At 41.4% G+C, this 23,541-nt stretch overlaps 1 protein-coding gene across 1 annotated transcript in view; it reads right to left on the reverse strand.

Moving 5' to 3' along the window:
* ITGA11 (integrin subunit alpha 11) overlaps positions 1-23,541 on the reverse strand; it is a 138,517-nt gene that overhangs the window by 90,539 nt on the left and 24,437 nt on the right. The window contains exon 2 of the mRNA XM_054451056.2: positions 18,415-18,526. Within this exon, the coding sequence (XP_054307031.2) occupies positions 18,415-18,526 (112 nt within the window). The remainder of the gene's footprint in view (positions 1-18,414; positions 18,527-23,541) is intronic.

Here is a 23,541-nt window from a genome sequence, read left to right on the forward strand (position 1 = left end):
CATCCTGTCATGGCGGCGTCCTAGACAGCCTGTATAAAGTTGAGCCCTCAATTCAACCACTGTTCCCAAGCCCACTTACCCTGCTTAAGGTTTTTCCATTGCACAGATAACTATCTGACAGACGGTGGACAAACTAATCATACGTTTTGCCCCTCCAGAAGAAAAACTCCATCAGAGCAGAGACCTTGCAATTCTATTCACCACTGAGTTTCCAGAACCTATTACAGGTACTCAAGAAGTATTAGTGGAATGAATGAATGAATTACTGATGCTCATAAAGCATGCCCCTTTCTCAAGCCCCCACCCCTTAGCTTGAGCGTCCTGTTTGCTCACCTAGACTTCTACAGCCTTCCCACTTGACTCCTCGCCTCCAGGGTCTCCTCCCTCAATTCCATCCTCCACATGGTAGCCAAATTGATCACCAAAATTATAACTCTGGTGAGCCACTCTCCTGCTCTAAAACCTCCAGTGGCTCCCTATTGCCTCCCAGGTACAGTCTCTTCACTCTGCTGTTTAGGAACTCCATGGTAGGCTCATCACTCTCCCAGCTTTTGGCCTTACTTCTCTGCTTTTTGTACCTTCTCCAGCCACATGGGACGGTGTCCTTTCTCTAAACGCAGTTTCTTCTTTTCCATCTCTGTACTCTTTCTCATGCTGTCCCCTCCATCTGCTGTACTCCTCTCACCCATGTCTACTCTGAACATTGGAATCCTATCCACCTGGAAGCCTCCTCCTTCACAATCCGCTCTCAATTCCCTCCACCCCCGCAGCCTTGTGCTATGTTGGAAATTAACTCTCCCTCCCATGAACACCTGAGATCCTTTTTGTGTGTCCCTCCTTTGGGATTCATCTGAGATTGGGGTTCTGTGAACATACGCCTTCTCTTCCAGGTTGGGCAGCACTTGATCTCCCCCCATCCCACTTATGCAAATACACTTAGTGCTGGGCCCTGTGGACACTACAGCCTCGCTCTCATGGGGCCAGCAGCATGTCTGGGGAGGAGCATGGCAGCCCTGGCGCAGAGGCTGCTTCTGTTCTGTGTCCCCTTGGGGCTCACCAGGCTCCTGCCCTAAGGCAGAGGGAGTAGACAGATCTGGGCTCCAGTCTTGCCTCTGCCTCTGACACTTATTAATTACGTCATCATTTGGAGTCTCAGTTGCTTTACCTGTAAAATGGGGACAAACCTACTTCCCCTACAAGTTGCTCCTGTCCGTACACCTGTACCCAGGGAATTCACCAGGGTCTCTTGTTCTTAAAACTCACCATGTCCCTAGAGAGTACCCTTTTGGAGCTCACTGGGGACTGGCAGTCTTCTGCACCCTGGTGCCCTCAAGGAGATAGGAGAAATGTTCTGCCTTGCTGAGAGCTGAGGCTTCTCTTCTCTCCAGGGGTGAGAGCTTCAGTGAAAAACGGGATACTTGTGAGGCCCAGCTCTGTTTTTTCTCAGCACCAGGAGGCTTCCTGCTTCAGGGGGCCAAAGGCTCAGAGAGGCCCTCTGCAAAGCCTGCATTGGAGCTGCTGGACATCAAATGGTCTTAAAACCCATTGAATTAATAATTTCAATGTAAATGCAATAGAGTCATGTGGATTAAATTTCTCTGAAAATACACAAGGGCTTAAAAAGCAGGGACAGGGAACACTCAGCCCAAGAGGAATTTGTTTTCTCTTTCCTTTTTGTGTGTCTGTGAGTGTTGTTATTGTTGCTAGAACCAAGGGAAGTGGAAAACTGTTCAAGATGTCTGAAGTGTTGGTGTATGGTCAGCTTTGCTGAGTTTGAGCTCTGAGTTGGGAGTGAGGTGGGCAGAAGGAGAAATGTTAAGAAAATAAAGTGACTGCCCCACCAAGTCTGTCCTCTCGTCCTCCAACTGTTTACTGCAGGCCCTTGACGTTCAAGGAGGCTCACGGCTGGTAAACGGGGCATATCTCATTGGTGCTTGAGGTGGGAGTCAGCGGTGGGTTCTTCCCTGGGGGCAATGCTGGGACCTGGATTTGGGGGCTGGGACTGGGGAGTGATGTTCTTTCTCACTGGAATCTTTCTGTCTTACATGCTCAGTGGAAACAGCAATCCTTGGGGGGTCACAGTCTCCCTGCTAGAGTCCGCTGGGAAACTCTTTCAAACATGCAGCTTCCTGGCCTCCCCCACAGGCCCAGGAGATGCAGACCAAGGCACGCAAGCTCTGCCTGAAGTGTTGGAAGCCAGGTCCACACCACAGAGGCAGGAAGAGCCTGGGTCAGAGGGAGCCTCTCGATCAAGTCAGCAGTGGCCTGCAGTGACTCAATCCTTGTTTTCTGTTTTACTGATTACAAAATATAATCATGTTTTGGGTATTCTTTGATTTTGCCTAGCTCCCTGGGACAGGTATGCTCATTCCTACTTTACACATGGGCAAATAGAGGTTCAGGAAGGTTGGCAGAGGTTCTCCCAAGGTTCTTCTTCCACGTGGCAGAGGCTTCGCACTTCAAACCTTTGCTCCTGTCCTTCCTTTGAGGGTCATCCTGGCATGGAGCTGAATCAATATATCCCACTGGGGTCATGCTTAATAGTCAGCCAATGTCTCCTAAATGACACTGGCATCAAACTCTCCTTTCCAGGATCAACACCCATAGGGTCCTAGGTCTGAATCAAATTCTTGGAATGCTGCCCATATGACAAAGAAGATGGGACCAGAAGAGGAAGCAGGGAGGGGAAAACCAAGTAGGATTTGTGGTGGGATCCACACAAGTGGGGAAAGAGATTCTAGAAAGGCCCAGTGTGCTCCTGTCCATTCTGGAGGTGGCTCAGCTCTCGGGGTCCCCAAGGCCACCCTCCTGTTTCTCTCAGATCAGTTGTGGCGGTAACATGCTCAGGTCCAGTGGCTGCAATGGGTGGGTCCCTGCCCACCTGGGGCACCATTTCTCTCCCACAATGCTCCAGGCTGCACTCAGATCAGCAAAAGCTGCCAAGAGTTGGTTCTGTCATATCTTTCTGCTCTTCTATGCCCAACCTCCAAGATCATGTTCAAATGCCCTCTTCCATGGAGCCTTTCCAGAGACCCCAGGCACAGTGATTTCTCCTTTCAGAGTCTGCCTGGGTTTCTGCTGTGAAGAAGATGCTGTGTTGGCTGCTCTTGGGCTGCAGGGAGATGAAGCTTGTGTCCAACAGGGGAGGTGGGCCATGGGCCTCAGTGACTCCAACACAAAGTGGGAAGTGATATGTGTTATCAGAGAAAAGGCTTGGGGAGGGTAAGGTCATTTCAGGCTAGGAAAAGGATTCAGAAAGCCTTCATGGAGAAAGTAGCCTCAAAGATGCATATAATTAATACCAGGTCATATTTGACTTGCATTGGTTTTAAATTATCTCAAGGGTATTAATGTTGCCTCCTTAACTGGTCTGTGATTTATTTGAGAGTGAAACCATGTTTTACTCATACCAATATTTTGCCGAGTCTAGTAAAATTCATTAACAGATGTCTAATAAACAAATATTGGTCAAAATAAATTCTGTCTTGGAAAAGTCAGTTCAACTTAATCTTTAACTTTTCATACCATGTAAGCAATATGGATGTCATGCATCTTATGTCTGGGCTGGTTGAAAGAGGCTCAAATCCTTAATTCAGTCTGTCAAAGTAAGTTCTTTGAGCACCTACTAAACGCCAGTAATTATACTGCTGATTTCAAGAAGAAAGATAATGATACAGGCAATTACTATTCAATTTGATAAGTGCTATGAAAAGAGAAACACAGAATTCTATGGGGGCAGCTTATATAGTGATGGGAAGGGATGGTCAGAGAACGTTTCTCAGAGGAAGTGTTTCTAAGTTGATAAAAGAATATGAAAGAGGGCTTTCAATTCTAGCCATAAACAACTATGTAAACAGTACAAAATATCTAAAACAACTATTTTCAGGCACTGGACAGCAATCAAGGCAGAGCTCAATGCTTGTAAGAAGGGAAATACAGAAGCTGAACCCCTGTTCATCCCAGCTTTTCTTCTGAGGGCATTTTCTTTGCTGCAGCACAGGGAAATGGATACAGAGAATAGCAGTCTTGCTGGATGGAAGAAATAGGGATTGGAGTTGGGGCTGCAAAGATGACCAGGATTTGGGAAGGGCAGTGTACTAGAAAGGAGAGAATAACAGGAAAAGAGTCTGTTGAAAGTTTCCCTCAGGTTCTTGGCTGACTCCTTAGCTGTGTATGCATAGTGTGATACACTGGAAAATCTATCAGAAAACAGCCAATGGGAGCAGAGATTTTAGGGGTTGCCTCCTAATCTTGGAGGGAGGTTTTGGGGTTCATGCCCAGTCAGAAAGGAGAGACCTTAGTGAATACTCTGGGATTTCATTTGAGACCCCAGAAAATCTATGCTCTAAGAGTAAAGACCACATCCTAGAAATAAAGGCAAAACTGTAACATCCACAATATTCACAATATTTACAAAATAAGTAAATAATCAGGAAACAATGCATAACCATGAGATAAAATAGTCACCAGAAGCAGACCAGAGATGATCCAGATATTGGAGTTAACCAGCCAGGACTTCAAAATAATTATAATTAATATGTTAAAGAAAATAGAACAAAAGATGGACAAATGGGATCAAGACAGATTATTGTGACAGAATTAGAATCTATAAAAAAAGAATCCAGTGGAAAGTCAAGAGCAAAATAAAATATCTGTAATAAAGAGTATATCGAATGGGTTTAGCCGCACACTGGATACAGCAGAAAGCTGGATTAGTGACCCTGAAGACAGATGAATAGAGGATATCTAAATTGTAGCACAGCAAGAGAAAAATGGAATAAAAAACTGAATAGAAATATGAGAAACATGGCAAGAAGGCCTAACCTTCAAGTTTAGAAAGAAAAGGAGAGAAGAAATGGGACAAAAGCTATATTTTTAAAAATGAAGGTAGAGAATTTTCCAAATCTTATTAAAAGCATCAATGCAGATTCAAGAAGCTTTGGAAACCCTATGCAGAACAAATAAAACAAAACTACATTTAGATACGCCACAGTCAAACTGCTGACATTAAAGGCAAATAAGAAAGCAACTGCAGGAAAATGACATATTACATTCAAAAGAATGATAAAACTGATGGTTGACATCTCAACAGAAACTGTAAAGCCAAGAGACAATGGAATGACATTTTAAAGTGCTAAAAGAAAAACTAGATAAGAAATACTTCAAAAATTAAGGTGAGATTAAGATCTTTTCAGACAAATGAACAAAAACAAACAGAAAACCCAACTCCCAAGGCTGAAAGAACTATTGTTAGCAGACTTATACCACAAGAAATACTAAGTAGAGTTCTTTGGCTGAAAGAAAATTATCTCAAATGAGAGCACAGAATTATATAAAAGACATGAAGAGCACGAGAAAGGGTAGCTATGTGGATAAGTAGACATAAATATTAACAACTTAAAACAACAATAACAATAATGTCTTGTGGAATTTATAACATATGCAAAGGTAAAATACATGACAAAAATAACACAAAGGACAGGACAGGGAACTGGAATCAAACTGTTGTAAAGTTCTTGTGTTACTTAGAAAGTGCTAAAAATACTAATTGCAAGTAGATTGTAAAGCTGTGTTAGAAATGAAAATGGAGATATTACGACTGACACCACAGAGGTATAGGAGACCATTCAAGACTACTATGAACATCTATGCAAACAAAATCTAGAGGAAATGCATAAATTCTTGGAAGCATACAACCATCCTAGCTTGAATCAGTAAGAAACAGTAATTTTGAACAGACCAATAACAAGCAGTGAGATTGAATCAGTAATTTAAAATATTGCCAACAAACATCTAAGATTTTAAATTATACGGCAGCTCTCTTGACCACCATGGAATTGAATTAGAAATATAATGGAAAGACAACTAGAAAATCTCTAAATATTTGGAAATTAAAAAACACATTTCTAAATAACCCATGGTCCAAGGAAGAAATCATGATGAGAATTAGAAATTATTTTAACCTGAATGATAATGAAAACATCAAAATTTTTAAGATGCAGCTAAAGCAATGTTAGAGGAAATATATAGCCTTATATGTATATTTTAGAAAAGAAAAAGGGTCAGGAAATCAACAATTTAAGTAAGAAGCTAGAAAAAGACAAATCAAATAAAAAAATGGAAGAAATAATTAAAATAAGAATAGAAACCAATGAAAGAGAAATCAGGGATTCAATAGAGAAAAATCAATAAAGCCCAGAGTTTATCCCAGAACGCATTAATAAAATTAATATGCCCATAGCAAGACTGATCAAAAACAAGAGGGACAACACAAATTACCAAAAAGAGAAATAAAAAAGAGGATCTATAGATCTTATAGACATTGAAAAGATAATAGGAGGCTAATATGAATATTTGTGGATAAAATTTGAATGAAATGTACAAATTACTTGAAAAACCCAAGTTACTAAAATTAACACAAGAAGGAGTAGCAAATCTGAATAATCCATTATCTTTAAGAAGTTGAGATCCATTCCAAGATGGCCAAATAGGAACAGCTCCGGTCTGCAGCTCCCAGCATGATCGATGCAGAAGACGGGTGATTTCTGCATACCCAACTGAGCCTCCACTGGTGATATCCAGGCAAACAGGGTCTGGAGTGGACCTCCAGCAAACTCCAACAGACCTGCAGCTGAGGGACCCGACTATTAGAAGGAAAACTAATGAACAGAAGGGAATAGCATCAACATCAACAAAAAAGACATCTACACCAAAATCCCATCTGTAGGTCACCAACATCAAAGACCAAAGGTAGATAAAACCACAAAGATGGGGAGAAACCAGAGCAGAAAAGCTGAAAATTCTAAAAGTCAGAGCACCTTTTCTCCTCCAAAGGATTGCAGATCCTCGCCAGCAACAGAACAAAGCTGGATGGAGAATGACTTTGACTAGTTGACAGAAGTAGGCTTCAGAAGGTTGGCAATAACAAACTTCTCCGAGCTAAAGGAGCATGTTCAAACCCATCATAAGGAAGCTAAAAGCCTTGAAAAAAGGTTAGATGAGAGGCTAACTAGAATAAACAGTGTAGAGAAGACTTTAAATGACCTGATGGAGCTGAAAACCATGGCACAAGAACTTAGTGATGCATGTGCAAGCTTCAATAGCCGATTTGACCAAGTGTATCAGTGATTGAAGATTAAATTAATGAAATAAAGTGAGAAGACAAGGTTAGAGAAGAAAGAGTAAAGAGAAACAAACAAAGCCTCCAAGAAATATGGGACTATGTGAAAAGACCAAATCTACATTTGACTGGTGTACCTGAAAGTAATGGGGATAATGGAACCAAGTTGGAAAACAGTTTTCAGGATATTATCCAGGAGAACTTCCCCAATCTAGCAAGGCAGGCCAACATTCAAATTTAGGAAATACAGAGAACACCACAAAGATACTCCTCGAGAAGAGCAATCCCAAGACACATAATTGTCAATTCACCAAGGTTGAAATGAAGGAAAAAATGCTAAGGCAGCCAGAGAGAAAGGTTGAGTTACCTACAAAGGGAAGCCCATCAGACTAACAGCAGATCTCTCGGCAGAAACCTTACAAGTCAAAAGAGAGTGGGGGCCAATATTCAACATTCTTAAAGAAAATAATTTTCAACCCAGAATTTCATGTCCAGCCAAACTAAGCTTCGTAAGTGAAGGAGTAATAAAATCCTTTACAGACAAGCAAATGCTGAGAGATTTTGTCACCACCAGGCCTGCCTTACAAGAGCTCCTGAAGGAAGCACTAAATGTGGAAAGAAACAACTGGTACCAGCCACTGCAAAAACATGCCAAATTGTAAAGACTATTGATGCTATGAAGAAACTGCATCAATTAACAGGCAAAATAACCAGCTAACATCATAATGACAGGATCAAATTCACACATAACAGTATTAACTTTAAATGTAAATGGGCTAAATGCCCCAATTAAAAGACACAAACTGGCAAATTGGATAGAGTCAAGACCCATCAGTGTGCTCTATTCAGGAGACCCATTTCACACACAAAAACGCACATAGGCTCAAAATAAAGGGATGGAGGAAGATCTACCAAGTAAACAGAAAGCAAAAAAAAAAAAAAAAAAAAAAGCAGGGGTTGAAATCCTGGTCTCTGATAAAACAGACTTTAAGCCAACAAAGATCAAAAGATACAAAGAAGGCCATTACATAATGGTAAAGGGGTCAATTCAACAAGAAGAGCTAACTATCCTAAATATATATGCACCCAATACAGGAGCACCCAGATTCATAAAGCAAGTCCATAGAGACCTACAAAGAGACTTAGACTCCCACACAATAATAATGGGAGACTTTAACACCCCACTGTCAATATTAGACAGATCAATGAGACAGAAGGTTAACAAGGATATACGGGACTTGAACTCAGCTCTGCACCAAGCAGACCTAATAGACATCTACAGAACTCTCCACCCCAAATCAACGGAATATACATTCTTCTCAGCACCACATTGCACTTATTCTAAAATTGACCACGTAATTGGAAGTAAAGCCCTCCTCAGCAAATGTAAAAGAACAGAAATCACAACAAACTGTCTCTCAGACCACATTGCAATCAGATTAGAACTCAGGATTAAGGAACTCACTCAAAACCACACAACTACATGAAACTGAAGAACCTGCTCCTGAATGACTACGGTGTAAATAACGAAATGAAGTCAGAAATAAAGATGTTCTTTGAAACCAATGAGAACAAAGACACAATGTACCAGAATCTCTGGGACACAATTAAAGCAGTGTGTAGAGGGAAATTTATAGCACTAAATGCCCACAAGAGAAAGCAGGAAAGATCTAAAACTGACACCCTAACATCAAAATTAAAAGAACTAGAGAAGCAAGAGCAAACAAATTCAAAAGCTAGAAGAAGGCAAGAAGTAACTAAGATCAGAGCAGAACTGAAAAGATAGAAACACAAAAAACCCTTCAAAAAATCAATGAATCCAGGAGCTGGTTTTTTGAAAAGATCAACAAAATTGATTAGACCGCTAGCAAGACTAATAAAGAAGAAAAAAGAGTAGAGTCAAATAGATGTAATAAAAAGTGATAAAGGGGATATCACCACCGATCCCACAGAAATACAAACTACCATCAGAGAATACTATAAACACCTCTACACAAATAAACTAGAAAATCTAGAAGAAATGGATAAATTCCTGGACACATACACCCTTCCAGGACTAAATCAGGAAGAAGCTGAATCTCTGAATACACCAATAACAGGCTCTGAAATTGAGGCAATAATTAATAGCCCACCAATCAAAAAAAGTCCAGGACCAGACGGATTCACAGCCGAATTCTACCAGAGGTACAAAGAGGATCTGGTACCATTCCTTCTGAAACTATTCCAATCAATAGAAAAAGAGGGAATCCTCCCTAACTCATTTTATGAGGCCAACATCATCCTGATACCAAAGCCTGGCAGAAACACAACAAAAAAAGAGAATTTTAGATCAATATTCCTGGTGAACACCAATGCGAAAATCCTCAATAAAATACTGGCAAACCAAATCCAGCAGCACATCAAAAAGCTTATCCACCACGATCAGGTCAGCTTCATCCCTGGGATGCAAGGCTGGTTCAACATATGCAAATTAATAAACATAATCCATCACATAAACAGAACCAAAGACAAAAACCACATGATTATCTCAATAGATGCAGAAAAGGCCTTTGAAAAAATTCAACAGCCCTTCACGCTAAAAACTCTCAATAAACTAGGTATTGATGGAACATATCTCAAAATAATAAGAGCTATTTATGACAAACCCACAGCCAATATCATACTGAATGGGCAAAAACTGGAAGCATTCCCTTTGAAAACCAGCACAAGACAAGGATGCCCTCTCTCACCACTCCTATTCAACATAGTGTTGGAAGTTCTGGCCAGGGCAATCAGGCAAGAGAAAGAAATAAAGGGTATTCATTTAGGAAAAGAGGAAGTCAAATTGTCCCTGTTTGTAGATGACATGACTGTATATTTAGAAAACCCCATTGTCTCAGGCCAAAATCTCCTTAAGCTGATAAACAACTTCAGCAAAGTCTCTGGATACAAAATCAATGTGCAAAAATCACAAGCATTCCTATACACCAATAGCAGACAAACAGAGAGCCAAATCATGAGTGAACTCTCATTCACAATTGCTACAAAGAGAATAAAATACCTAGGAATCCAACTTACAAGGGATGTGAAGGACCTCTTCAAGGAGAATTACAAACCACTGCTCAATGAAATAAAAGAGGACACAAACAAATGGAAGAACATTCCATGCTCATGGATAGGAAGAATCAATATCGTGAAAATGGCCACACTGCCCAAGGTGATTTATAGATTCAATGCCTTCCCCATCAAGCTACCAATGGCTTTCTTCACAGAATTGGAAAAAACTACTTTAAAGTTCATATGGAACCAAAAAAGAGCCCACATAGCCAAGACAATCCTAAGCAAAAAGAACAAAGCTGGAGGCATCATGCTACCTGACTTCAAACTACACTGCAAGTCTACAGTAACCAAAACAGCATGGTACTGGTACCAAAACAGATATATAGACATATGGAACAGAACAGAGGCCTCAGAAATAACACCACACATCTACCACGACCTGATCTTTGACAAAGCTGACAAAAACAAGAAATGGTGAAAGGATTCCCTATTTAATAAATGGTGCTTGGAAAACTGGCTAGCCATATGTAGAAAGCTGAAACTGGATCCCTTCCTTACACCTTATTCAAAAATTAATTCAAGATGGATTAAAGACTTAAATGTTAGACCTAAAACCATAAAAACCCTAGAGGAAAATCTAGGCAATACCATTCAGGACATAGGCATTGGCAAGGATTTCATGACTAAAACACCAAAAGCAATGGCAACAAAACCCAAAATAGACAAATGGGATCAATTAAACTAAAGAGTTTCTGCATGGCAAAAGAAACTACCATTAGAGTGAACGGGCAACCTACAGAATGGGAGAAAATTTTTGCAATCTACCCATCTGACAAAGGGCTAATATTCAGAATCTATAAAGAACTCAAACAAATTTACAAGAAAAAAAACCATCAAAAAGTGGGCAAAGGATATGAACAGACACTTCTTAAAAGAAGACATCTATGCAGCCAACAGACACATGAAAAAATGCTCATCATCACTGGTCATCAGAGAAATGCAAATCAAAACCACAATGAGATACAATCTCATGCCAGTTAGAATGGCAATCATTAAAAAGGCAGGAAACAACAGATGCTGGAGAAGATGTGGAGAAATAGGAACGCTTTTACACTGTTGGTGGGAGTGTAAATTAGTTCAGCCATTGTGGAAGACAGTGTGGAAATTCCTCAAGGATCTAGAACTAGAAATACCATTTGACCCAGTGATCCCATTACTGGTTATATACCCAAAGGATTATAAATCATACTACTATAAAGACACATGCACACATTTGTTTATTGTGGCACTATTCACAATAGCAAAGACTTGGAACCAACCCAAATGTCCATCAATGATAGACTGGATTAAGAAAATGTGGCACATATACACCATGGAATACTATGCAGTCATAAAAAAGGATGGGTTCATGTCCTTTGCAGGCACATGGATGAAGCTGGAAACCATCATTCTCAGCAAACTATCACAGGGACAGAAAACTAAACACCGCATGTTCTCACTCTTAGGTGGGCACTGAACAATGGGATCATTTGGACATAGGGCAGGGAATATCACACACTGGGGCCTGTTGGGGGGTCGGGGCTTGGGGGAGGGATAACATTAGGAGAAATACCTAATGTAAATGATGAGTTGATGGGTGCAGCAAACCAACATGGCACATGTATACCTATATATCAAACCTGCACGTTATGCACATGTACCCTAGAACTTAAAGTATAATAATAATAATAAAAAAAGAAGTTGAATCTATAATGAAAAATCTTCCCACAAAACAACCCTAGATGCTGTACTAGTGGATTATCCTAAACATTTAGAGAAGCAATAATACAGATCTTATGTTCTACCAGAGAATAGAAAAAAAATGAAAACATTTCTTAGCATATTTTATGAGCTCTGAATAACTGTAATACAAAAATTTGATAAGGGTATTTCCAAAAAGAAAATTTACAGGTCAATATATCTCATGAAACAAAACAGATACAAATACCCCAACAGAAACAAAATTCCCGGGAATATATACCTGGGAGAATACATGGTGACCAAATGAGGTTTATCCCAGGAATGGAAGTTTGGTTTAATAGTTAAAGAAAAATCAATCCAATCAATCAATCAATCAACCAATGTAATTAACCATATTAATAGAATGAAGGAGAAACTTATGTCAGGTGTTGCAGAAAAATCATCTGATAAAATTCGGCACCTGTTCATAATTTTTTAAAAAACCAACCTTAGAAAGCTATGAATAGAAAAAAACTTCTTTAATCTGGAGGTATCTGCAATAAATAAATGAATAGCTACAGTAACCAAAACAGCATGGTACTGGTACCAAAACAGAGATATAGATCAATGGAACAGAACAGAGCCCTCAGAAATAATGCCTCATATCTATGACTATCTGATCTTTGACAAACCTGAGAAAAACAAGCAATGGGGAAAGGATGCCCTATTTAATAAATGGTGCTGGGAAAACTGGCTAGCCATATGTAGAAAGCTGAAACTGGATCCCTTCCTTACACCTTATACAAAAATCAATTCAAGATGGATTAAAGACTTAAACGTTAGACCTAAAACCACAAAAACCCTAGAAGAAAACCTAGGCATTACCATCCAGGACATAGGCATGGGCAAGGACTTCATGTCTAAAACACCAAAAGCAATGGCAACAAAAGCCAAAATTGACAAATGGGATCTAATTAAACTAAAGAGCTTCTGCACAGCAAAAGAAACTACCATCAGAGTGAACAGGCAACCTACAAAATGGGAGAAAATTTTCGCAACCTACTTATCTGACAAAGGGCTAATATCCAGAATCTACAATGAACTCCAACAAATTTACAAGAAAAAAACAAACAACCCTATCAAAAAGTGGGCGAAGGATATGAACGACATTTCTCAAAAGAAGACATTTATGCAGCCAAAAGACACATGAAAAAATGCTCATCATCACTGGCCATCAGAGAAATGCAAATCAAAACCACAATGAGATACCATCTCACACCAGTTATAATGGCAATCATTAAAAAGTCAGGAAACAACAGGTGCTGGAGAGGATGTGGAGAAATAGGAACACTTTTACACTGTTGGGGGGACTGTAAACTAGTTCAACCCTTGTGGAAGTCAGTGTGGCGATTCCTCAGGGATCTAGAACTAGAAATATCATTTGACCCAGCCATCCCATTACTGGGTATATACCCAAAGGACTATAAATCATGCTGCTATAAAGACACATGCACACGTATGTTTATTGTGGCACTATTCACAATAGCAAAGACTTGGAACCAACCCAAATGTCCAACAATGATAGACTGGATTAAGGAAACGTGGCACATATACACCATGGAATACTATGCAGCCATCAAAAATGATGAGTTCATGTCCTTTGTAGGGACATGGATGAAATTGGAAATCATCATTCTCAGTAAACTATCGCAAGGACAAAAAACCAAACACCGCATGTTTTCACTCGTAGATGGGAATTGAACAATGAGAACACATGGACACAGGAAGGGGAACATCACACTCTGGGGACTGTTGTGGGGTGGGGGGAGGGGGGAGGGATAGCATTAGGAGATATACCTAATGCTAAATGGCGAGTTAATGGGTGCAGCACACCAGCATGGCACATGTATACATATGTAACTAACCTGCACATTGTGCACATGTACCCTAAAACTTAAAGTATAATAATAAAAATAAATAAATAAATAAATGAATGAATAAACTAGAATTAACATCTTATTTAATTATGAAATATTGGAAAATTTCACTATCATAGCAGAAATAAGAAAAGAATGTTCAGTATCACCACTTCTTTTTGATCTTGCACTGAAGATCTTAGCCAGTGCAATTAGAAAAATAAATAAAAGTAGGACAATTGGAAAATAATAAACGAAACTGTAATTATTTCAAATGATCTGATTGTATATGTAGAAAACCCAAAGAAATCCAAAAGGGAGTTATTAGAAATAATAAATGACTTTAGTAAAGTTGCTGGATGTATTGTAAATATACAAAAATCAATTGTATTTTTATTTACTAGTAAAAAAGATTGAAAAATGAAATAAGAATATTTCATTTTTAATAGTATAAAATACAAATATATAATATGTAATAGTATAAAATACAAATACAAATATATTTATATTGAATATAACATTTATTATATGATTTATATTAAATATAATATAAATATAAGTATAAATATTTTTATAGTATAAAATGAATAGTATAAAATGAAATAAAAATATTTTATTTCTAATAACATAAATGCAAATATGAAAATATATTTACATTAAATATATATTTATTATGATATAATTTATATTAACTATAACTATATTCATAGTATAAAATGAAATAAGAATAGTTTATTTTTAATAGTATAAAATATAAGTATATTTTATATTTTATTAATGCAATAAGAGATATGTAAAACTTACACTGAATATTTCAAAGCATTATTGAGAGAAATTAAAAAAACTGAATAAATGGTGGGATATACATGTTAGTGGATTAGAAAAAATATTATTAAGATTTCATTTTCCCCTAAATTTATCCACAAAATTGAACATATAAATTCAGTATAACTCCAGCAAAAATCTCAGCAAATTTTGTTGGAGGACAATTGACAAGCTGACTTAAAAATTTATATGGAAACATAAAGGATCTATCATAGCTAAAACAATCTTGTCAAAGAAAAACAACCCCATTAAAAAGAGGGCAAAGGACATGAACAGACACTTCTTAAAAGAAGACATACAAGCCACCAAGAAACACGGAAAAATGCTCCACATCGCTAACCATCAGAGAAATGCAAATGAAAGCCACAGTGAGCTATCATCTCACACCAGTCAGAATGGCTATTATTAAAATGCCCCAAAGTAACAGTTGTTGGCAAGGCTGTAGAGAAAAGGAAATGCTTATACACTGTTGGTGGGAATGGTAATTAGTTCAGAGTTTGGAGATTTCTCAGAGAACTAAAAATAGAATTACTATTTGACCCAGCAATCCCAATTACTGGGTACATTACCCAAAGGAAAATAAATCTTTTACCAAAAACACATGCACTTGTATGTTTTATCACAGCACTATTCACAATAGCAAAGACATGGAATCAACCTAGGTGCCCATTAATTGTGGATTGGATAAAGAAACTGTGGTCCATATACACCATGGAATACTACACAACCATGAAAAAGAAAGAAATCATGTCCTTTGCAGCAACATGGATGCCATTATTCTAAGCAAATTAACACAGAAACATAAAACCTAATATGGTGTGTTCTCACTATTATAAGTGGGAGCTAAACACTGGGTACACATGGACATAAAGATGGGAACTATAGACATTGAGGACCACTAGAGTGGGGAGGGAGGGAAGGAGGGAACAAGAGTTGAAAAACTACTTATTGGGTAGCTGACTACCTGGGTGACAGGATCACTTGTACCCCAAACCTCCACACAATGCAATATACCCATGTAACAAATCTGCACATGTACTCCCTGAATCTAAAATAAAAGTTGAAATAAAAAAGAACAGAAAACCAAATATAGAGAATTCATACTACCTGACTTCAAGACTTATTTTAAAGCTGCAGTAACCAAAGCAGCTTTTTGTTTGCTCAAGTTTAGATAAATAGACAAATGGAATAAAAGAGTCAAGAAATAGGCCCATATATCTATAGTCACCCGATTTTCAACAAAGATGTCACTAGAATTCAATGGGGAAAATAGTCTTTAACAAATTGTGCCAGATCAACTGGCCATCCATATGAAAAAAAGAAAACAAAAACCTCTGACCTTTATCTCACACCTTACACAAACATTAACATGGGATGAATCATTGACCTAAATGACAAAGCAAAAACATCAAACTTCTAGAAGAAAACAGAGAATATCTTCATGATATGGGGAGAGGTGAAGATTTCTTAATTGAGACACACAAAAAGCACTAACCGTAAAAAATATTGATAAATTAGACTTTATTAAAGTTAAGGACTTCTGTTTTTCAAAAGATACCATTTAGAGAATGAAAAGGCAAGCCACAGACTGGAAACAGATATTTGCAATGCTTCTATGTCACAAAGGATGTGTATACAGAATATATATATATACACACATACATATATATATATACACATACATATATATGTAGATATATATACACACACATATATATGTAGATATATATACACATACATATATACACATACATATATATGTAGATATATATATACACATACATATATATGTAGATATATATATACACACATATATGTATATATATGTGTGTGTGTGTATATATATATATATATATAAAAGGCCTTTAATCAATAAGAAAAAGATACACAACACAGTCTTTACAATGGGCAAAAGACCTGATACAGCATTTCACAAAAGGGGATACAAAAATGGCCATTACATTTATGAAAAGTTGCTCAACATCATTAGTAAATAGAGAAATGCAAATTAAACCCACCATGAGATACCACCACACACAGCTAGAATGCCTAAAATTAAAATGACTGATAATGTCACGTGTTAGTGAAAACATGTCACAACCAGAAGGCTCTTATTTTACTAGAGAGAGTTTAAATTGGTAAACCACTTTGAAAAAAATGCCCGGCAGGTCCTACTAAAAAGTTAAACATAACTACCCTTTAACTCAGCAATTCTATCCCGGAGTAAAAACCCAATAAAAGTGAGTACATATGCCCATCAAAAGACATGTACATGAATGCCAATAGCAGCGTTATTTGAAATAGCCCAAAATGGAAACAATCCAAATACAGTAAAATAAACACTAAACTCAAATACATTGTGGTAGATTAATACAATGGACTACTGCTCATCAATGGAAGCATGAAGTATGGTTCACTTAACAACAGGTTAAACCTCACAGGCGTAATGTTGAGTGAAAGAGGTCAGATACAAATGAGCACCTATTGCATGATTTCTCCTCTATGAAGTTCAAAACTAATCTATGGAGATAGGAGTCAGCATAGTGGGTCCCTGGAGGGGCACTGGCTGGGGTGGGGGTGAGTGGGCACCACCTTCTGGGAAGCTGGAAATGGTGTATATATCTCTGGGAGGTGATTACATAGGTGTATATCATATGGAAGTTCATTAAGCCGCACATTCAAGATGCCTATACTTTATTGTATGTATGTTATACCTCAGTAGAAAGATAATAAGTAAGATATTTCTTTACAAAAATCAAAAAGAATATGAGAGAATTAGCCAGATGGTGGTGGGGTGAGCAGAGAAGTCAGAGAGGGCGTCATAGAAGGGAAGAGCATGTTTGAAGAAGATCTGGGGAAACAGCAATGCTGCAATTGTGCCATGTGGCTGGAGCATTGAACACAAGTAAGGGGGTGGGGGGAGCACAAGAAGTGGGAGAGGTTGGGGAGGGTAGACAGGGGCCAGAGTGGGAAGAGGGCAGCGTAGAACATTGATCACCAGTGTTCATGTGGTCTCTTGACTATGCAAGGGCTTCTAAAAGGGCCATGCAGAGTCCTGGCCCTTTCCATCCCAGGAAGGATAGCCTTCTGCCAGCTAAAAACCAAGTGGGGAGGAGGATGACTAGCCATAAATGTGGTGAGAGATCTTATTGGGGTGATAAAAATATTCTAAAACTGATTCGTGGTGATGGCCTCACAACATGGTACATTTTCTTAAAAAAAAAAAATCATTGACTTGGATACTTGAAATGAGTGAGTTAGATGATAAAATATGTTGAAATAAAGTTATTTTAAAAATTGGGGGTGAATCCTTTCTTCCTCCTGATTGCCCTTGCTCTGGAGGGCTCCTGGGGATCTTTCCCACACTCTCCCTCCACTTGGTCTGGCTCTCCCTCCCCTTTGCCCCATCGCTGCCTGGGTTTCAGCTAGAGAGCACACTCACACCCACCCTCTCAGAGACACCCCCAGCAGCTCTCCAGGTAGACATGACCAGGGGCTAACAATTGGTCCCCAGGTGCCTGCTACCCCCGCTGTCACATAACCCAGAGAAGGCGGGCTCATTCACCCCCATTTCACAGATGAGAAGATACAGGGCTTGAGAAATTGAACACTCAAGCTTTCATAGTCAGGAGCAGAGCCTGTGCAGCCTCTGACCTGCTGGGACAGAGTCAAGTCACTGGAAATGTCAGTCTCCATGTGAGGGCCAATGGGGCAGCCATAGGGCACAGGGGCAGGATGGAGGGGGCTGGGTGTGGAATGGTACAGGGCTGGGTGTGGGCGGCCGCTCTCACTCACCACTTATTGCCACTGATGTCGTGCTGCTGCACTGTGTAGCCAAAGAAGGCGGTCCTGGAGCCAGGGATGATCCGGGGCTTCCTGGTGTCCATGTTGAAGGTGTCGGTGAACCCTGAGGCAGGGGGAGAGGAGAGGAGAAGAGACAAAAAGCAGGGGAGTCAGACAGGCAGAGGTGTAGGCCCTGGGCTGTGTCAGGACCCACTGGCAGGTCATGAACCTTGGAGGGTCTTGGCTGCGGGACGAGCATGTTTCCCCATCTTGGGGAGCCCATGTATGAGGTGGCTGACATAGTCCCTGCCTGGAAGGGCCCACAATCTGATGGGAGAGATTCCACCCCAGTCCTGGGGGAGCCTGATATGGTTTCAATGTGTATCCCTTCCAAATCTCACGTTGAAACAGGATTCCCAATGTTGGAGCTAGGGCATGGTGGGAGGTGTTTGGGTTATGGGGGCAGATCCCTCATGAATTACTTGGTGCCATCCCCTTGGTGATGAGTGAGTTCTCACTCTAAGTTCTCACAGACTTGGGTGTTTAAGAGTGTGGGGCCTCCCCCCTCTCTTTCTTGCTCCCACTCTTGCGCGTGACTCGCTGGCTCCTCTCCACCTTCCACCATGATTGGAAGCTCCCTGAGGCCCTCATTAGAAGCAGATGCTGGCACCATGATTTCTGTACAGTCTGCAGAACTGTGAGCCAAAATAAACCTGTTTTCTTTTCTTTCTTTCTTTTTTTTTTTTTCTGTTTCTCCGACACAGAGTCTCACTCTGCGGCCCAGGCTGGAGCACAGTGGCTCGGTCTTGGCTCACTGCAACTTCCTCCTTTCGGGTTCAAGAGATTCTTGTGCCTCAGCCTCCCAAGGAGCTGAGACTGCAGGGACATACCACCGTGCCTGGTTGATTTTTATATATTTTTTAGTAGAGACAGGGTTTCACCATGTTGGCCGGGCTACTGTTTTCTTTATAAAGTACTCAGTCTCAGGTATTCCTGTATTAGCCCCACAAAGAAAGGCCTAATACAGACCCTGTACATGGATAGGAGAGGCATAAAACCTGCTCTCAAAGAGACCCAGTCTGAATGGAAGACCTGTCCTTCCCCCAGGGAATTCCCGATTCTACCAGGCAGAGACAGTTGCCCTCCTTCTCCATCACTCCTTCCTCCCACCTGCTGCTTCCGGCTTTTGTTGGTCTCCTCTTTTTTTTCCCTCTCATTTTCGTCCTCTCTCCTGCTCTCCCTTCTCTTCCCTCCCTCTCCCTTCATTACCGCCTCCCCTATCTGCTGAAGAGTCAGGGAACTGACATCCGCCTTCCTCTGCAAGCCTGAGGTCCCAGTGGCCGTGGGCTCCGGCACTGGGCTCCCCACTTCCCTCTGAACCAGTTGGCAAAGCTCAGTCTGGCTTCGGCAGGGGCTTCTGCTTGGCCGGGGCAGCTGAAGCGAGCACAGAGAAAGCCCCAAGACCCTTTCGCTCTGGCCCCAAGGGTCGCCCCTGTTTGTTTAAGTCACCTGTCAATTAACTAATTCTTCCTGGCGGGAAGCCTGTGTTTCCCCTTTGGGCAAATCACAAGAAACAACAAAATAGCACCTCACATCTGTATAGTACTTTTGGTTTCTGGGCCTCCTCACATCTGCCATCATTTGCTGTCACAGGACCTTGGAGAATGAGTAAGCATCATCCTCACTTGGCAGATGCACTTGGTACAGTACCAGAGAGGTTAAGAGGATTGTCCAGGGGTGCACAGCAGGTCAGTGGTAGCATCAGAACTAGGACCTCAGACACCTACTCTGTGACGCCTCCCCACCAGAAGGCATTTTCAGGGCACATCTGGCCTTGATACCCATCCAAACTTGGGACGCATTAAATTTGAGGGGTGGGTTCTTGCCATGAGCCAAAACTTTTGGATAAGTAAAAATGAATTGGCGGAATAGACCTTTTATCATTGTTGCCCCTTTCACACGTAGGATACTTATTTAGTTTCAAAGACCATTCACATGTATGTTATCATTCGATCTCCATGACAAGCAACAAAGGGAAAACAGAGGGTCAGAGAGGTTAACTGACCTGTCCAAGGACCCGAGCCCGCTGGGTAGGGCCTGTGAATTTGAGGCTTGGACCTGCGCACGAGTGCCCCACTCTCCTTCCCCTGGGCACTGACCCCCTGCTCAGAATTTAAGGGTGAAGCCCTGGGGCACCTACTTTAATAAGGCCTATCATACAGAAACAAGTGATTTTCCCCCAGTCTCCCCCCTTTTTTTTTTTTTTTGCTCAGAAAACAGATAACAGTAGCCAAAATTTCCATCATTAGAGTCATAGAATTAAAGTCCCCAGAGGTAAAACGGAGGGACCTTCAAGTAGGGACATTAGATATATGTTATCTTATTGAACATGCCAATGGATCATTAGCACTTCTGGAGCACTGAGTTAGGAAAGATTCTGAGGTCAAGTCTGGGCTCAGTAGGCAAGAGGAGTGTGACTGATAGCACTACATGCTATGGGTACAGGGGAGGACAGTGGCAGCACATGAATGATTATGTAGCTGCGAACTCTATCTTCATGATTCGTAATCTGCCACATGAATTTAGTGTCATGGCCCTGGAGTGGGGGTTGGGGAAGAAGAGTATGTGAACCCGTTAGTGCTTTGTTTACAAAACCCATGCCATAAATGAACTTATCAGCCTGGTTAGCAGCAGGCAGCCTTGGAGAAGAGGACTCTGTTCAGGTGAGCACAGGGTCCTGAAGAACAGAGGTCCCTGGCCAGTGAAGGCATGTCACAGAGGAGAGAGAGAGAGACACCAGTGTTACCTGTGCAGAGCTCGGAGCCTGGTGGGCACAGGGGAGTTACAGAAGTAGTGTTGCAGTGGCAGAGAGAAACTTACCCTCTCTCCAAATCTGTCCCAGGAATGAACACACACATATGCACACATGCACACGCACACAGTTATGCATGTATGCATGCACGTGCACACACACACAGACACACACATGCACAGGCCACATACACCCTGATTGTGGACGGCACTTTGCCTGGCTTCCTGGTGCCCACTAGAGACTAGAACTTCCCCTTCCTGCATCTGACCCAGCAGGAAGAGGAAAGTATGTTCTCGCTGTCAGGAAATCCAGACCACCTACCACTTCCAGGCCTACAGAGGGGTGAGGGCCAGTGAAGATGAAGCCACAGATTGTGTCTTTGGGGCCTTGTCCACCCCAAGCGCTCTATCAGTGCTTCTTGTGCAACCATGGCCAGAGGGACCCTTCCAAGACCCGTGAGATCCCGTCACCCCTCAGCTCCATCCCCTCTATCAATGAGTTTTCCACCCCATCAAAGCCAAGGCCAAACTCCTCATTGCAAGGCCCTCCATAATCTCACCCCATTCACTCTGCCCCATTAATTTCTACCCTCTCCTCCTCCTCTCCTGCAGCCACACTGACCCTCTCGCTGTCCTTCCAACATCAGACTCCTTCTCTGCTCAGCATCTTTGCCGTGGCTGTTCCCTCATCCTGGAATGCTCTTCCTCCCATACCTGCAAGGCTCTCTCCCTACAGTCTTCGAATCTCTGTTTCAATGCCATCTTGTCTATCACCAGGCCACCAAACACCCCAGGGATCCCTTCCTGTGCTCCATTTTTTCTCATAGCACTTATCACAAACTCATGACATTTATTTGTTTATTGTCACATGGCTGATATTTAGAATATTCCTATAGTCTCTAAGTGCCACAGGACTCTGCTGTGTCCTCACTGCTGTATCCTCAGTGCCTTGAATGAAGGTCCAGCTCTGCTGTGTCCTCACTGCTGTATCCTCGGTGCCTTGAATGAAGGTCCAGCTCATAGATACTGGTTGACTGAACAGTTAGAGACCAGGACCTTCATTTGTCTGGGACAATCTCTCCCCTCAGTGAGGAAAAGGAGAAAAGAAATAATGATGAGCACTGATATATTCCAGGCACGATCCTAGGCATCTAACCATGAGTTTTACATTAATCAATTAAATCTCACACCAACCCCGTGAGACAGATACAATCACACCTCTGGGAGATTAAATAGTTTCCCCAAATCACTCAGCTGGGGACACATTAGCTGGAAACATGACCACATAGCTTGGGGTGCCAGGGTGATGTGTTCTCTTCCCTCCCTAGATCAGTTTTTCATAAGAAGGACTCACTGGGGAGAAGGGAAGATTCCTTTTAGAGAGGAGGGTCTCCGCTTCCTGCCCTAGGTCCCACTGCGTCTGCCTTTGGGTTCCAGCAGGGAGATGCAATGGGAGGAAAGCCAGCTGCCTGCATTCCATCCTGCTGCCAAAGTGAGGTGCCCAGTGAGGGGGTGGTGGGGGCCCAGGGGAAGGTGGGACTAGTCCTAGACAGAGCCCCAGCCTCACTGGGGACAGGATTAGTGAAATCTGGCCACAAGAAAGAGGCATTAAATTACAAAGTGCTGGTTTCATCTCCAGAGACCAGTTGGCGTTTGCTTCTGACCAAACCGAACCAACCAGAGTGGATTTCCTAAAAATGATGTCAGTCAAGTCCATCTCTCTGACCTCAGCTCCTGACAAGATCTCCGGCCTCCTCCTTTTATGGTAGATGGGTTTCATGTTTGGGAGAAGTACTTTTCTCAGAGATTGATGACTTCCAAATACCAACAAGATAAAATAAAGTTGTTTTGATGGGAATGAACAGGCTGATTGCAGAAATGTTGGGAGCCTGGTTGGGCAGCTTGCCACTGTTCTGCCCTTGATATTGATGACAGAGGGGGAAAAAAACCACAATTCCTGGGCTGCTCTCCTGCAGGCCGTGGCCAAAGTTACATCAACTGTTGCTCCCTTTCTCAGAATCTTGTGTGTCTTTCAAAAAAAGCATCAGTCAGTTTCAAGAAGGGACGGAAACCACAGCATCAAGCCAGAGCATCACTTGGGGCTCACAGTTCTCAAAGCCACTCTACTCCCTACAGGTTAAGGTGGAGGCCAGGTGGGGCAGTCCCGGTCCCAGGTGCTGAGGGCTGCTGGCCAGCGTATGGCTAAGGCCATTCAACAGCTCAGCGGGCAGAGTTCGCTCCAGCTTAAGGAGCGTCTGCTGTGCTGTTCCATTTCCCTGCCTCTCCTCCTCCTCCCAAATAGCTTCCCAGGGATCTTGGGAGAAAGTC

This window comes from Pongo pygmaeus, chromosome 16, assembly GCF_028885625.2.
Source record: "Pongo pygmaeus isolate AG05252 chromosome 16, NHGRI_mPonPyg2-v2.0_pri, whole genome shotgun sequence".
Taxonomy (NCBI): domain Eukaryota; kingdom Metazoa; phylum Chordata; class Mammalia; order Primates; family Hominidae; genus Pongo; species Pongo pygmaeus.